General features: G+C 38.3%; 5 protein-coding genes across 5 annotated transcripts; 3 read left to right on the top strand and 2 right to left on the bottom strand.

The window, feature by feature from the left end:
• The first annotated feature begins 973 nt into the window (after positions 1 to 973).
• LOC108863350 (U-box domain-containing protein 32) lies at positions 974 to 5115 on the top strand. The gene is made up of 10 exons (XM_018637745.2): positions 974 to 1368; positions 1486 to 1607; positions 1797 to 1918; positions 2018 to 2122; positions 2270 to 2415; positions 2518 to 2681; positions 2989 to 3135; positions 3358 to 3885; positions 3965 to 4690; positions 4794 to 5115. The coding sequence occupies exons 1-10, from the start codon at positions 1191 to 1193 to the stop codon at positions 4974 to 4976; spliced, it is 2421 nt and encodes an 806-aa protein (XP_018493247.1). The 5' UTR covers positions 974 to 1190; the 3' UTR covers positions 4977 to 5115.
• A 49-nt stretch (positions 5116 to 5164) lies between these two features.
• Positions 5165 to 7083, bottom strand: LOC108863351 (FBD-associated F-box protein At3g49020-like). The gene is made up of 4 exons (XM_018637746.2): positions 6902 to 7083; positions 5944 to 6817; positions 5719 to 5853; positions 5165 to 5631 (listed from the first exon to the last, which is right to left on the bottom strand). The coding sequence occupies exons 1-4, from the start codon at positions 6913 to 6915 to the stop codon at positions 5317 to 5319; spliced, it is 1338 nt and encodes a 445-aa protein (XP_018493248.1). The 5' UTR covers positions 6916 to 7083; the 3' UTR covers positions 5165 to 5316.
• A 135-nt stretch (positions 7084 to 7218) lies between these two features.
• LOC108856661 (60S ribosomal protein L13-2) lies at positions 7219 to 8713 on the top strand. The gene is made up of 5 exons (XM_018630514.2): positions 7219 to 7317; positions 7630 to 7748; positions 7818 to 7951; positions 8043 to 8201; positions 8289 to 8713. Exons 2-5 carry the CDS (start codon positions 7643 to 7645, stop codon positions 8508 to 8510), a joined length of 621 nt encoding a protein of 206 aa, XP_018486016.1. The 5' UTR covers positions 7219 to 7317; positions 7630 to 7642; the 3' UTR covers positions 8511 to 8713.
• Positions 8714 to 9421: 708 nt separating this feature from the next.
• On the bottom strand, positions 9422 to 12745 carry LOC108836393 (uncharacterized). Its single transcript, XM_057000289.1, has 15 exons — positions 12574 to 12745; positions 12275 to 12494; positions 12035 to 12191; positions 11818 to 11933; positions 11660 to 11732; positions 11416 to 11567; positions 11168 to 11311; positions 10948 to 11040; positions 10746 to 10857; positions 10495 to 10653; positions 10375 to 10412; positions 10198 to 10290; positions 10032 to 10115; positions 9803 to 9949; positions 9422 to 9674 (listed from the first exon to the last, which is right to left on the bottom strand). Exons 2-15 carry the CDS (start codon positions 12350 to 12352, stop codon positions 9540 to 9542), a joined length of 1581 nt encoding a protein of 526 aa, XP_056856269.1. The 5' UTR covers positions 12353 to 12494; positions 12574 to 12745; the 3' UTR covers positions 9422 to 9539.
• A 707-nt stretch (positions 12746 to 13452) lies between these two features.
• On the top strand, positions 13453 to 14702 carry LOC130505686 (40S ribosomal protein S11-3-like). Its single transcript, XM_057000290.1, has 6 exons — positions 13453 to 13609; positions 13691 to 13731; positions 13814 to 13914; positions 14085 to 14229; positions 14317 to 14406; positions 14503 to 14702. The coding sequence occupies exons 1-6, from the start codon at positions 13598 to 13600 to the stop codon at positions 14591 to 14593; spliced, it is 480 nt and encodes a 159-aa protein (XP_056856270.1). The 5' UTR covers positions 13453 to 13597; the 3' UTR covers positions 14594 to 14702.
• Positions 14703 to 15083: the final 381 nt, after the last annotated feature.

Genomic DNA, 15083 nt, shown 5'->3' with positions numbered 1-15083 from the left:
ATATATATATTTATAAATTTTTAAGTCTTGATACTTTTTGTTAAATTTCATAAATCTTAACTTGTTACAATTTTTAAAAAAATAATCTAAACTATTTTTGATATTTTTATGTCAAATAAAAAAAAAGAAACTAAAGTTAAATATTTTCTAAATGGTTTTTAAACAGAAAATATATACATATCTAAAATATTATTTTATGTTTTATAAAATATTAGAAAATACTTAATTTACGTTTCTATATATTTATTTTCATAGCTAATATATCACTATATAATAAAATTTATCTATTTATTTACTTGTGGTTCACCCGCGTTCACCTCGACGGAGAAGCAGGGCGGCTTATATAGCCTTAGGCATAGGATTTTAACCCAAACCAAACCGAAATTTTCAGTTTCTGGTTCAGGCTTCTGTTATGAATTCGGTTCAATTTTATAATTTTTAATTAACTTGGTTTAGTAGGGGGTTAGTTTGGTTTTAACTTTTAAGTGGTCCATGAAATTATTTAGTTTGAGATTTGGTTTAACATATGTTTAATTTTTTTTATTTTAAAATCAAGCAGAAAAAATAACATCGTTGTTTCAATGTTTACCAAACAAAAGTAGTTTTCAAAGACACTTGATCCTAGGACATTGAATTTTTCACCGTAGCACACAACCACCAGACTAATTACATTTTCTTTGGGTAAAAGAAAGCTCTTTTTACTGATTTGTCATATAATTTATAATTTTAAAATCTTTTTAAGTATTTTTAGTTCGAAATTCCTAATATAGTTCCATATAATGTATTCAAATGTGTATTTTAGCAAAAGAATAAAAGAAATTCTCTGCCGACAAAAAAACAAAAATAAAATAAAAGAAATTCTCTATGATAGGAATTCTTCACATGGGTCCCTGTTTAATGTTACGTTTCTTAATCGTTAATTACTTCAATAATAAAATAAAATTACAGGTCGAGAAAATAGGAAGACTACCGTATAACACAAATGTATCTCCGGTGGTAGGAGAGACTATTCATCGAGAATAGGTAAAAACCCGGTTGACTCAAAAAAACCGAGTCAGCCACAAAAACCGATTCCAATTTTGAGGAAATCTCACGACGACTTCCCACGCGACTTTGTGTATGTATCACAGAATCGAACAGATGCTTGTAGAAAGCTGCTAAAATCGAGAGATTGAATCGGTGGACGAAAGATGGGGAGTATTGGAGACGAAGTGGCTTTAGATGTGGATGAGACGATCTTCGTCGCGGTCGCCGAAGATGTGGAGCGGAGCAAAACGACGGTGCTTTGGGCGGCGCGTAACTTCTCCGGCAAGAAGATTTGCTTGCTTTACGTCCATCGTCCTGCTCGGCCAGGGCCAGCCTCCTGGAGTGAGATTCTCTCTCTTAATTACTTGTTTTTTGCGGTGAATTATGGTATTATTTCTCCAAGGCTGTGAAGACTTGGTCATTTCTGAGATTTTTTTTTTTTTTTTGCGTAAACTACAGCACAAAAGAAACTTGCTGGTGGTACCTTTAGGAAACATGCTGTCAAGGTGATTGAGCGTGTTGATAAACAAAAAGTCGATGAGCTTATGGATTCCTATCTACGCCTTTTCTCTGAAACTGAGGTTTTAATTGTCTCTTCTTTTCCATGTATTAGTTGATAGAATTGGTAGATGTTAGTTTTTCATATAAAGATATTACCTAAACGGAAATGCCTTGTACCCTATTGTTTCGGTCCTCAAAATTTTAGAGCTTACTTTAGTTTTTAAGGCATTCCTAGTGAGGACCCCTGAATTGACATAGTTCTTTTCTAGGTTCAAACAGATAAACTTTGCATTGCGGGACAAAATATCGAGGAAGGTATCGTAGACTTGATTGCTCGACATAATATTAAGTGGCTCGTAATGGGAGCTGCATCAGATAAGCATTACTCATGGTAAACATATGATTTTTTTTATTTGATCTCTTACGTTATAGATTGTTTTTTCTTCTGACCTCTGACATTCATATTATCTATTTAACTTTGACATGCCAGGAGAATGACGGATTTAAAATCCAAGAAAGCCATATTCGTTTGCAAAAAAGCTCCTGATTCCTGCCATATTTGGTTTCTGTGTAAAGGCTACCTTATCTTTACAAGGTAAAACTTTTTTTTCCTCTCGAATGCTGCACAAACAGTGAATGAGACATCTGTAGAAACTTCGTTACCTTCAATTAAACGCTTCTACTATCTGTTTTTGTTTTCGACCTCTATTCATATAACATAAAAAAACACTCTTAAAAACAGGGCAACAAACGACGATAGTAATAACAGACAAACAATGCCTCCCCTAGTGCAGCTAGATTCCGATACTGAGACAAGGAGATCAGAAAAACTGGAATCCTCTTATATGAGGAGAAGGTTAAGATATTGGCGTAGCCTCCTTGAACAAGGTAGGGCTTTGCTTGGATTTTGCAACGCCCCTCTGCATATGATATCCTTTGCTATCAGTTTTATTTGTCTCTGTATGGTAACTTTGTTACAGAATTGTGCAGATGGTGAGAAAGACACAAATCAGCTGGAGAGAGAAAAGGTAGAACCAAGACGAACTACTCACTTATCTTCAGGTTCGAGTTCTTCTTTTGGAGAGCAGGTTGGCCCAGAGCCAGCTAGTCCTGAAGTAGTTGGCTCAGATACCCGAACTCCCTCAAATGTCGAGGTAAGAAGAGTTCACTTCATCTTTAAGCTCATCTTTCATGATAATACTGGTCATGCAGTAACTGTAAATCCCCTTAGTAATTGTATTTTGTCGCGTGAAAAGACTTTGTTTTGGCTAATAATTACAGAGGTCGATTTTTCTTCAAGTTGTTTACCTAGAGATGTTTTGAACTACTTTGTAGAAACGATTTATGAGAGTAGCTTTGTGTTTGCGATATATTGAGAGCTCTACTTGAAGTTAACATGATGCTGTAGATTTTTAGTATGAGCAAGCAATTAATCAGCCTGGTGATCCTGTGGAATTTCAGGAGAAGAAGCGTGAAGGAAAAGTAGCGGGGGAAGTTCATAGGTATGATAAAGCCATGCATGATATCAGCCAATCAGAGAGAACTGTCTATGGGGAAGCTCGAAACGAATGGAAAGAGGGTGACAGTACCATGGAGGCTTTATGCAAGGTTATAAGTCCAATATATTTCTCAGTTTTCAAAGAAATGAATGTAGATTCTTAAGATGTGCAAGCTTTGCCTCAGAGGCTGTATTTTTTTTGCTGTCACGAAATAAAGTTGAATAGTTGGTGTCACTGCTAGAGATTCTTAAGCCACTGGCACTTTGTCAAACTCGTATTTCCCGGTTTAACTTTTTTTTTAATCTGTTGTTGTTGTCATGCCATCTCACAGGCGAAAGCCTTGGAGGGCTTATGCATTAAGGAGCAAAGTCGAAGAAAGAAATTAGAGGAATTGCTAGAGAAAGAAAAGGGTGAAGTAAAGACTGTAATAGAGCAGAGCAACGGATTCACGAAAAAACTTCAGATAGTTCGGAGCGATAATCTTAAGTTGGAGAGCCAGATAAAGAAACTGCAAGACTTGGAAAAAGAACATGGTGAGAAGTTTGATACGGCTATGGAGCTCTTGAAAAGTTTCAGGCAGAAAAGGGATGAGATCCGTATCGATCATGAGAATGCGATAAAGGAAGTAAACGCATTGAGGAGATTGGTAAAAGGGAAGAGTATAGCGTCTTCCGGTTCAGAAGTGCTCGACTATTCTTTTATGGAAATCAATAAAGCTACTGACGAGTTCGATCCGTCCTGGAAACTTGGAGAAGGCAAATACGGAAGTGTCTACAAAGGGAATCTTCAAAATCTTCAAGTAGCAGTAAAGATGCTGCCTTCATATGGATCCCAGAATCACATTGAGTTTGAGCGTCAGGTAAAGAGCCTTATCTATTATTACATATGCAAAACATCATCCACATATATTCTAATTGTCTTTTTTATTTGGATTTCAGGTGGAGATTTTAAGCAGAGTAAGGCATCCAAACCTGGTAACAATAGTGGGTACTTGTCCAGAGTCTCGCTCTCTTATCTATCAATACATTCCCAACGGGAGCCTCGAAGACTGCTTTTCATCTGCAAACAACGTTCCTGCGCTTCCATGGGAGTCTCGGATCAGGATTGCCTCTGAGATATGCTCTGCTCTCCTGTTTCTTCACTCGAACGTTCCTTGCATCATCCACGGAAACCTAAAACCGTCCAAGATTCTCCTCGACTCTAACCTCGTCACCAAAATTAGCGACTACGGGATCTCTCAGCTAATCCCGATCGATGGCATCGATAAATCTGATCCTCACGTTGATCCACATTACTTTGTCTCCGGTGAAATGACGCTGGAGTCAGACATATACTCGTTTGGAATGATCCTCCTTCAGCTTCTCACCAGAAGACCTCTCTCTGGGGTACTGAGAGACGTCAAATGTGCTGTGGAGAATGATAACATCAGCGCCGTTCTGGATAACTCAGCAGGGGATTGGCCAGTGGCGCGAGGAAAGAAGCTAGCTAATATAGCCATCCGTTGCTGTAAGAAAAACCCGTTGAATCGACCAGACTTACCCATCGTTCTGCGGGTTATAGACCGCATGAAAGCCCCTGAAGGACCTTTATCAGAAACATCATCGTACGCGAACCAGAAAGTTCCACGCAAGCCTCCTTCTCATTACCTATGCCCGATTTTCCAGGTACTTTCTCAATGTCTGAACAGAGTTTGATGATGAGGGATTTAAAGACAAAACTTAGAATGGTTTTGTTTCTTTGTTTGTTTGTTTGCTGTTGTGAGCACAGGAAGTGATGAAAGATCCGTTGATAGCAGCAGATGGGTTTACTTACGAAGCGGAAGCGATTAGGGAATGGTTAGCGAATGGGCACGATACGTCGCCGATGACAAACCTGAAGATGGAAGATTGCAATCTCATACCTAATCATGCTCTTCATCTAGCTATCCAAGATTGGCAAAACCAATGGTGATCTACGTTCTTTTGCCTCTTTTTGAAGGGACAAACTATTGCTACGTTGACTCCCTATAATTTTCTAGATTGCCACTTTGTAAATTCAACCCTCAAAACGTATGGAAAAAATGAAAATATATAAAGCGACATACATAATATATCTCAGTTATAATTCGAAATGAAAGGTTAACTACTCTTTAGTTTTATTCAACATTCATCAGAAAACTAAATAATTTCTCACTCCCATCTTAGTTTTTCTTTTCCACACCTCCTACTCTTTAAAATATATCTGAATATTTTTTTTCTCAAAATGAAAGATTCTAGTGGCCAAAACAGCATAGTAAAAGTTCAAGAGATGATCACTCGGATTTGAATACTAGGTGACATGAATTTGAAGAAGCCCTGACAACACAAGTCAACTCGTTGATCACCTCACGTCTCTTTCCCAACTTTTCCAGTTTTTCCGGGTTGATGGGTTTTGTGGAGAAAACTGCTTTCTTCAAACATATCGAGTTTTGTAGAATGTATGTAGCCAATTCCTTCTCATCTTCTCGTTGCCATTTGAATCTTTTCCACACAAATGTCTCAAGATGCAACAACAAACATTCTGGTACACATTTAGGTTGGTTCCATTTTCCACTCACAGGACGATCTACATCCCTTAAATAATACGCCTAAAACCAAATGCAATTTAAAATAAACTTTAGATCATCAGAACAGTTGTGAAAACAAAGTAGCTGCGCCTAATGGAAATGGCTTACAGGGACCAGCTTGAGGATTTGCAGTTTAGGAGAACTATCGAGCATGCGCGCAAGTAGATTCCACCACTCTTTTTTACCTGTACATAACTCCAAAGATACCAGCTGACAAAAGATACTACCAGTAGGATACTTGATCTGCGCAAGAAGCAACTCTTAATTAATTAGTACACTACAACAATGATGTTAAGAAGGAAAGGTGCAAATGCAAATCTTTTTAAAAAATACCTGTAAGGGTGATAAGCGTAAGCAAAGCCGTGTGGCAGAAGTAAGAGACGCCATAATGTTCTCATTGGCTATATCGTAAACGTCAACAACGTTTGCCTCCACCAGCTCTGGCAAATTCTCAATCAGAAAAACCTCACGACCAACGAACCCTGAAACGTCTAAGTATCTCAAAGAAGGAGCGTTTATCACATAGCCTCCTCCGTCTCTTTCCTCCGGGCTATCCTCTGCCATGGTCAGTCTTTGTAACGACGGCACATCAATAGTGAAAGTCACCACATCTACAGCGCTTCCTCGGTACACGACCAGATCTTCAAGCCTAGGGCAACCACTCAAAAGGTTGCAAACAGATTCTTCGTCACGGAACATCACGAAGTAAAGGTGCAGATTCCTAAGAGACACCAAGCAAACCCTAGAAGGAAAGTTTAGAACAATGCAATGTTTGAGTTTCAAGAACACGAGCGTGTCGTTCCAGCTAAACAAAACGCTCGGGAATCTGACCACCTCGTTGATAAACGTAACGCTGAGTATCAGTCTACGCACGTTACGCGCCAACGCAGCTCCGATCCATATTCCAACATCGGACGCGTCGCTTTCGTGTCGAATTTTCACGTGCAGACTCTCGAGGAAGGGAGCTTTGTGTAACGCCAGAGACTTGTAAACGTGCTCCGAAAATGCGTAGGAGTAATAAGAGTCGAACTTGAGATTTGGTACCATCTTACAGAGATATCTCCAGCGTTTAGACAAAAAGCTCGTGTATATCGCATCTTCTGTTCGAAGCGGAGATAATATTCTCAGAAGCAAATCATCAGGTAATACACTGAGCCTGTCCTCTTTCACAGCATCTCTATTTCTCAAACTCTCGCCACCGATTTTTCTGACCAAATAAAAACAATAACATTAGGTTTTGAACGAGTTATATAGGGTTTGGAGCAGACATAAACGAAATAAAGAATCGTACGATTTGTGTTCCATTTCCGTGAACCAATGGCAAAACCAAACGCAAACACAGCCTAGTAGACGAATCCAACTAAAGCTTAGAGATGAAAATGGTTAGTGACGGTGCAGCAGCTTCATAACCCTTCTTCCCATTGTGTTTGATTAGTAGAAGGATCAGTTTAGTGAGAAAACCCTAAGCCAAAAAAGTCAACATACTGAAATAAAAGGCTTTTTTTTTGTTATCTGAACTTGTGAGCTTTATTTCTTGTAACGGGCTTTTAAGTGGGCCTGTTAACATAAAGGGCCCAATAAAACAAAGAGTTCGACAGCTATCTATTAGGGTTTTAGTATTTAAATACTTTAACCTAGTCGTCAAAGAAGCCTAGACATTTTATCTCGTCTCGCCGCAGGAGGAAGGAAGCTCTGTTCAGTAACATTGTGAGTTCTTCATCTTTAACACTCTCGTCTCCGTCCCCTGTGATTTTTTTCTAGTGAGACCTATCGTTAGGGTTGCATATGCATCTTGATATAAGCGTTTTCTTGAGTTCATTGTCTGTTTTAGTTTTGTCGGGGTAATGAAAGTATCTTTCTTGTCTTGATTAAGACTACAGTCTCACTGATTGGCTTAGTCACATTCGTTAAGAGATTTGTAATTGTTATATCATTTGATGGAAGCCAAAATAATATGATTTTTTGTTGAGGCTTTTTGAAATAATATTCGATCTCATGCTGATGATTTATTAATTACAGCCGAGGTGAAGAAATGAAGCACAACAATGTTATCCCGAATGGTCATTTCAAGAAGCACTGGCAGAACTATGTCAAGACATGGTTCAACCAGCCTGCCAGGAAAACCAGAAGAAGAGCTGGTTAGTTATAGAGTTTAAAACCATATTCGTCTCTGTATTTAATTTCTGACATGTGTTTTGTTGTTTCAGCGAGACAAAAGAAGGCTGTGAAGATCTTCCCCCGTCCCACCGCTGGACCTCTCCGCCCTGTGGTGCACGGTCAGACCCTTAAGTACAACATGAAGGTCAGGACTGGTAAAGGATTCACTCTTGAAGAGCTTAAGGTTTGTGGTATTCTCTATCTTTTTTTTTTGAAGTTTCACTATTGGATGTTTTGTTCGTATTTGTTTAGTTATCTCTCTTTGATTGAATCAGGCTGCTGGAATCCCAAAAAAGTTGGCACCAACCATTGGTATCTCTGTTGACCATCGTCGCAAGAACAGATCTTTGGAGGGTCTTCAGTCCAATGTCCAGAGGCTTAAAACCTACAAGGCTAAGTTGGTCATCTTCCCACGTCGTGCCAGGAAGGTCAAGGTACCACTTCCAAACAACCATTTTCCTGTTAAAGAATTATCTTTTTGTCCTGTGCTCTGATCTTTTTTTCTACTTTTGTTGTTTTAGGCTGGTGATTCTACTGCCGAAGAGTTGGCTAATGCCACTCAAGTCCAGGGAGACTACATGCCTATCGTACGTGAGAAGCAAGCAACTGAGCTAGTGAAATTGACCGCTGAGATGAAATCGTTCAATGCTTATGACAAGATCCGTCTAGAGCGTACAAACAAGAGACATGCAGGTGCTAGAGCCAAGAGGGCTGCTGATGCTGAGAAAGAAGAGAAGAAGTGAGGGATACCTTCTTGTTTAGGTTTTATCTTGTCGTCGTTTTCATCTCTGGATTTTTGTGTATCAGACCCTTTTTTTTTTGCTTCGTCAGTTTTTTTTCAGTACTCTTTTCTGGATTATGGAAAAGATTATTTCACTTTTATCTCATACTTCCTGGAAGTTTGCTTCTTTCCTACCATCGATTATATTTGAGAGGATCTTTTTTATGTTCAGAATTATATATAAATATGGCATTCTTTTTTAATTAGTAATAATAAGGCATCCTGCATCAAGCGATCCAAAAACCACCTCTCAAAATGTCTATTTGCAGCAACTGGATGCTTAGTTGGTCCTTACCTTGGAGGATTCATATCTTTTTTATTTTCTACAAGGGTTTGTGTAAGCTTCTATGATCAACCCGGAAGTAAATGGCTTCCTATTATATGCTCTTGTTACACTAAAGGGGTTTATTAACAAGAGCTAGCTAACCATTGGGTTTTTACAATCAATAGGCTATTTGCACATATATAGGTAGGTTTTCGTCATTCCCTATTTCACCTTTCTTTTTGTCTGCTCTATGCATATTTATGTTTATATGACGATTTGAAGGGTAGAAGATGACATAAAAAAATTGTATGGAGCAGACAAAAAGAAAGGTGAAATAAGGAATGACGAAAACCTTATACTATCAGTAGGAGTACCCCAACGGCTCCTAATGAAGGGAGACACATAGGGCTTTGTCTTGGCCAAAGACATCACAACAACGCATAAAGCTCGGAAGCTTTGAAAGACACCGGGTCACCAAGAAAGCATTAATGAACCTTTGATCCACTGAAGAAGACTAAGCAACTATTTTGCCAGTAACATACTTTTCTCTATTGGTTGATATGAATTAGAGATATATTTATGCAAAAAAGTACTCTAAAACATGAGTATAGAAACAATACCAAATCACTTTTAAAGTTCCGACTTGTGATTACCTCATACAAAATACGATAATGTAAAAAGACCAACCAACAAATTAAATAAAGGAAAATAGAAATGGTATCTTCTTTAGAAGTCATGGAAAAGCATAATAGCATCATCAATCTTAAACCTAGCTGAAGTGAGCAACACACTCTTAACTCTGTACTTATTCCGTCTCTCCTTCAGCGCTCCTTCTAGTTTCTCCACTGGCAGCAACAACAACTGCCACACACACACAAACAAAGAAACACAATTTACACTAGTCTTAGCATTAGGATCAGCTTTAAAACACATCATCAACATCTAGTCGTTTTCAAGTAATTCCAATCGATTTTAAGTGCAAGTCTAACCTCTTTCTCTGAATCCGCCTCATGGATAAACCTGAGACTCAAGTTTAAGGAAGCATGATACATCTCATCCAATATTTGCCTTGACACAATCGGCTTGTTTACCTTCCACAATAGGAACGGCATGTACACTCCCGTGACCGCCAATTTCTACAAGAAAGAATCTCAGATCAACCAACTCTCTTTCGCTTTAAAATATTTGGTTTTCAACTTGGCAAAGAAATGCTCATACCTGCATATGTAAGTAACCATCTTTCCACATCTTCAAAAGGACTTGCGGCGTGTCTTTCTTTTCAGTCAGTGCAGCATCAGCAATCTTCACAGAAAATAAAGCAGATTAGATATTAAGAAACCAGTATCCGCTTATGGATGTTTCTATATTAAACACGATCACTCACCTTATCGGTCTCAACAAAACGGTCTTCCTGTGATAAGTATCTGAACATTCTGAAAGCTTCTTTCCCATATCTTCTCATAACTACTGATTCCATCTAAAAGCATCTCATTTCTATCAGTTTCAGAAATGTTTTCAGGAAAAGTATGCATATATATATATATATATGAATGGAACACACCTCATCTTTCTGTGCTACACTGATAATGGATTTAAAATCTGCAAAATGAAAATAACGAAGTAAGTTTCAAATCCGTAAGTATCAGCTAATCAGGGGGGTTTTGGAAGGAAGTTACTATACCAACTATGTATGATTCATCTGTTTTTATCACAAACGCTGGTAGATAAGAAGACGTTGCACTCAAATGCTCAAGGCATTCTTCAACTCGCCCTTGTGTCATTTCGCGGCCTGCGTCTGTCTTTATAAGCTCGTCGTAGATGGAATCCACTGACATCGGAACTGAAAAGAAGATAAGTTTACTATGATGAAATCATACAATGTGGAACTTCAATCAATTGCATGAAAACAAAGAGAGCATCGTCAGACTTTACCGGACTTGTCGGTTTTCGCCTTCTTCTCCTGAGATCTTCCTACTTCCAACATTGCCTTCAAGACATTGGCACATCGTTCATCTCTCCGCTCTTTCACTATCTCCACACACGCCTTAAAGAAAACAGAAGATTCATAATATTGATGGGAGTAAGCAAAAAAAATAAATATGAAAAAATGCCAACAAACACGAGTTTTAAGTACCTTATGTCTAAGGCGGCGAATGAGCTCCTCGAAATTAGGACGCCAGATCACCTCACTGCTCGGACATGATGAGTCCGCATCAGGTTGTTTACGCTGAAAAAAATACATTTCCGTTCAAAAGAGAAACATCAAGAACGAACGAACGAACATATATGTTCAGTTCTCATCCATGAGAATATAAAACATCCAAAACTGGGTTATGTTAAGAAATGCTGATTACCTTCCCTTCAGAGATGTTGCTGCTATCGTCATCTGCTAATGCTGAACTAGAATCTTGCTCGAATATGATCGGAAACCTTATTGCTTCAACTGGAGTAGCTGCCTCGAGGATACGCTCCTCTAAGCTTTCTGGTTCTTTAAAGATCTGCAACAGTTTCCCAAGAGGTCGAAAAATAGAATAAACAAACCAAAGTGAGAGTCGTGGTCGCTGCTAGCAACACAACAAGCATGAATGAATGAGTTAATAACCTTGGAAGCTTTGGCGCCTCTTTTCTTAGCAGGACCATCCTCTTTGTTTCCAAGAACAGGCTCGGGGGAAGGAACGCGCTCAACAAAACGTGCAGCAACAAGTTTCTCAAGAGAATCTCTGATCGCTTCTGGACCTAGTGAGTTTTTAAACTCTGAGATAACACAAAAACCAAAAACCTTTACGCCTACAGTAAAGAGTAAACCGTGGCATTAATATTAAAAAAAATAAAGGACTCTCACTCACCTTTGTCTCTATCTATCAGCTGTTGCAAGGTAAGCCTACCGTTACTAAGTAAACCTTCAAGAACTCCTTTGCACTGTTACCAAAATTAAACGTGATTAATTAAGTCAAAAACAGTGTTGAAGAACGATGAAGAATGTAAGGAATCATCATCATCAAACCTGAGAACCAAGCTCTTCGTTGACAACCTTGGAAAACTTGTTAAACCTCACACGGTGAATAATGCTGCTGAACAGTGCAATGTACTGAACAGTAGCTTTGCTCTCTGACGAACCATCTACATATTCGAATCATATACCGAAACGAGTTCGAATTTGGAAAATACATTGATTCCGAAAACCAAAAGAAGAAGAGGAGAAAACCGGGGGGGGGACTAACCGGGAGGTTCGATGGAGAAAGCTTGGACGCAGTTGTGCTGAATCAAGAGGCAGAGAATGTCCTTGACTTTGTTGTGGTTGATGTTGTCAGATTCGGTTAAACGAGAGAGATCTCGGGAGGAAAGCGGTCCTCTGCGGAGAAGACACTCGCACACTTTCTGCAATTAACACCATCATTCACTGAGTTGAATTTAAATTCATTAGAGAGAGAGAGATAGAGAGAGAAGGGATTGAAAATTACGGATGCGACGGAACCGAAGTGTGAGGCGATGATGTGGACGGCGTAGACGATGCCGAACTCAGTCGTCGTCGTCGTCATGATGTTGAATTCGGTGACGGGTGTGGTTTGATCGTTAAGGTCCCAAAACTTTGTGAATTGTGATTGATTACCGGTGGAGTTAAGGGTTTAACCTAAAGCCCAGTGTTATGGATCTTAGGCCCGTTATATTGTTTTTCTTATCCTTCCAAATTGATACAACAATGTTTATCAATAAAATTCGTTTATTTGCCAGAAAAATACAATATCCAAACTATACAAACCTTCTTTTGGTATAAATTAGGGTTCTAAAACGCGCCCGAGTACCCGATTAGACGACCGGGTAAATGTTCCGCGGGAGTCAACCGCGTCGATTTGACCAAATCGCTGTTACTAATCGGTTTAGCGAGAAAACCGATACAAATTTGAAGTAATTGACAGATATTGGGCTTTATTACAGACTCATTTGTCTGAGAATAGAGCGAGTGCTTCCTCATGTATTTATTGGGGATTTCAAGATCTCCTTTCCTCTTGATTTAACGATGTGGGACGATTGCATGTGGTGCTTTATTTTTATTTTATTTTATGTCACACAATTAAAAAGAATTTTAATGATATGCTGTTGGAATTTCGAACCCATGACCTTTCATAGAATCAACAGCATAACAAACCACTGGACTATAACATTTTTATGTTGAATTTGCATACATGTCATTATATATTCATATATTTATAATTAAAAATACAAAAACTACTCCCCGATTACTCTCCGATTAACCACCGATTATTTGACAACTCGATAGGCGTAGACCTTCTGCCCGACTCACGCCTAGCGAAATTTCGAACATGGGGTATAATACATTTGAGATTTGATATTGCAACATAAAAATGAAAAGATATAAGCTTGCTACAAGAAGTAAGCTCTTTATTGTGGAAGTCTTCTTGGTAGGTAGATGGTTTAATTAATGGTTCATTAGTATTTTTATACCAAATCTTTGATTTTTGAAAGTAACATAATTACGCAGATTAATAGAGAAAAGATTATCTGCAGCGGACTTTTATAATTCGAATCCAACATAGTCTAAACAAATCATAATCAGGCCTCAAGTTTGGGTTTCTTATTTTATTGGCCTAAGCATATAAGCCCAAATGTAAGGGTCCAATAAAGCTGTGTTGCGCAGGAAATAAGTTATTTTAACTCTTCTTCCACATTAGGGTTTTGTTTCATGAAAGCATAAAGCCGTCGCTGCCGCTCTATCCGTCCCCTCTCTACTACATTCTTACCTGTCGGGAACAAAACAACAAGCCATGGCGGAACAGGTTTGAACTCGATCGTCTCTCACTCAAAGATGACTTTCCTTCCAATCAATCGATTCTCACACTCTTTCTTTACATTTCCAGACTGAGAAAGCTTTTCTAAAGCAACCTAAGGTCTTCCTCAGGTAATTAATCGATTTCACTCTATTCATTGTGCTTTGCGATTCATTCTTATATGCATTGCTATTTGTTTCCGTGTTTGATCAGCTCCAAGACATCAGGCAAGGGAAAGCGACCTGGGAAGGGTGGAAACAGATTTGTGAAGAACATCGGCTTGGGCTTCAAGACTCCTCGCGAAGCCATTTCAGGTTTGTTTGAGATTATGTCTTTAGGTTTTAGCTTTAGTGAACAAGAACTTTGTATTTATGTTTTTTCTTACAACTGTTAGATCCATGTCCAAAACTCTGGAATTATGTTTTTCTTACAACATTAGATCCATTATTCTTAAGTGGCTGTGTTTGTTTTGCCTATGGAACAGGAACTTACATTGACAGTAAATGTCCTTTCACTGGAACTGTTTCTATTAGAGGTCGTATCTTAGCTGGTACTTGCCACAGTGCCAAGATGCAGAGGACCATTATCGTGCGAAGGAATTACCTTCACTTTGTCAAGAAGTATCAGAGGTAATACATACATACTAGTACACAATTTTTACTTGGTCCAAAATCAGTCTCTAAGATGTTAATTATCATTTTTCTTCTATAATACAGGTATGAGAAGAGGCATTCGAACATCCCAGCTCATGTCTCACCTTGCTTCCGTGTCAAGGAAGGTGACCATGTCATCATTGGCCAATGCAGGTAATGATTCGAATTCATTTCACAACTTGAATATCTCTGTTTATTTTGTTTTCTAGTCCAAACTGATTTGATCTTCTTGTTATTGGGTAATTGCAGGCCATTGTCCAAGACTGTGAGGTTCAATGTGTTGAAGGTGATACCAGCTGGTGCTTCTGCTTTCTCAAAGAAGGCTTTCACTGGAATGTAAGGAGGGATTTTCTTGGATACTGTTGAGATCTACTACTATTTTATCCATTTTATCTATGGAGAATTTCACATTGAATTTTCAAGATTTTAATGCACTAAGATTTTGTCTACTTGTTATAGCTTTTTAATCCCAGTTTTGAGATATCCCTGTGTTTTATTATCTTTCTTAAACAATTAAAAATCAGTTACCAGGGTCTAATAAGTTAAAAGTAGAAAATATCTTTATTGAATTTATTTTTCTAGAGAAACTTGCACGTACATAATCAAATCAGAAAAGTATAAATGTGATTCAGTTAGGTTTTTAACTGAATAAAAAGCTATCGAAAATGAAGTACAGAACTCAAATCTTTGATATGTCTTAAAAAGAAAAATCCGAGTTTGGTATGAAATCATCCAAAGAGTTGTTTGTTTTCATAAAAACGTTCCAACCAGTCTTCTCTCTTTTGATAGAACAATGTCTTGAGCATAACTATTATCTTCGAGGTGATTGA

Source organism: Raphanus sativus, unplaced genomic scaffold (assembly GCF_000801105.2).
Source record: "Raphanus sativus cultivar WK10039 unplaced genomic scaffold, ASM80110v3 Scaffold2504, whole genome shotgun sequence".
Lineage (NCBI taxonomy): Eukaryota > Viridiplantae > Streptophyta > Magnoliopsida > Brassicales > Brassicaceae > Raphanus > Raphanus sativus.
The sequence above is the reverse complement of the archived record's forward strand: the minus strand, read 5'-3'. Positions and strand labels throughout refer to the sequence as shown.

Coding starts and splice junctions, on each gene's coding strand:
- LOC108863350 (XM_018637745.2), top strand. CDS start 1,191: ATGGGGAGTATTGGAGACGAAGTGGCTTTAGATGTGGATGAGACGATC. Junction 1,919..2,017: donor TCAGATAAGCATTACTCATG/GTAAACATATGA, acceptor TTGACATGCCAG/GAGAATGACGGATTTAAAAT. Junction 2,416..2,517: donor GCGTAGCCTCCTTGAACAAG/GTAGGGCTTTGC, acceptor AGAATTGTGCAG/ATGGTGAGAAAGACACAAAT.
- LOC130505686 (XM_057000290.1), top strand. Junction 13,915..14,084: donor TCCTCGCGAAGCCATTTCAG/GTTTGTTTGAGA, acceptor CCTATGGAACAG/GAACTTACATTGACAGTAAA. Junction 14,230..14,316: donor TTTGTCAAGAAGTATCAGAG/GTAATACATACA, acceptor TCTATAATACAG/GTATGAGAAGAGGCATTCGA.
- LOC108836393 (XM_057000289.1), bottom strand. CDS start 12,352: ATGACGACGACGACGACTGAGTTCGGCATCGTCTACGCCGTCCACATC. Junction 11,568..11,659: donor GCTGATAGATAGAGACAAAG/GTGAGTGAGAGT, acceptor GTGTTATCTCAG/AGTTTAAAAACTCACTAGGT. Junction 11,312..11,415: donor GAGGCGCCAAAGCTTCCAAG/GTTATTAACTCA, acceptor AAACTGTTGCAG/ATCTTTAAAGAACCAGAAAG.
- LOC108856661 (XM_018630514.2), top strand. CDS start 7,643: ATGAAGCACAACAATGTTATCCCGAATGGTCATTTCAAGAAGCACTGG. Junction 7,952..8,042: donor TCACTCTTGAAGAGCTTAAG/GTTTGTGGTATT, acceptor TGATTGAATCAG/GCTGCTGGAATCCCAAAAAA. Junction 8,202..8,288: donor GTCGTGCCAGGAAGGTCAAG/GTACCACTTCCA, acceptor TTGTTGTTTTAG/GCTGGTGATTCTACTGCCGA.
- LOC108863351 (XM_018637746.2), bottom strand. Junction 5,854..5,943: donor TACGCTTATCACCCTTACAG/GTATTTTTTAAA, acceptor CTTCTTGCGCAG/ATCAAGTATCCTACTGGTAG. Junction 5,632..5,718: donor AAATCCTCAAGCTGGTCCCT/GTAAGCCATTTC, acceptor ATTTGGTTTTAG/GCGTATTATTTAAGGGATGT.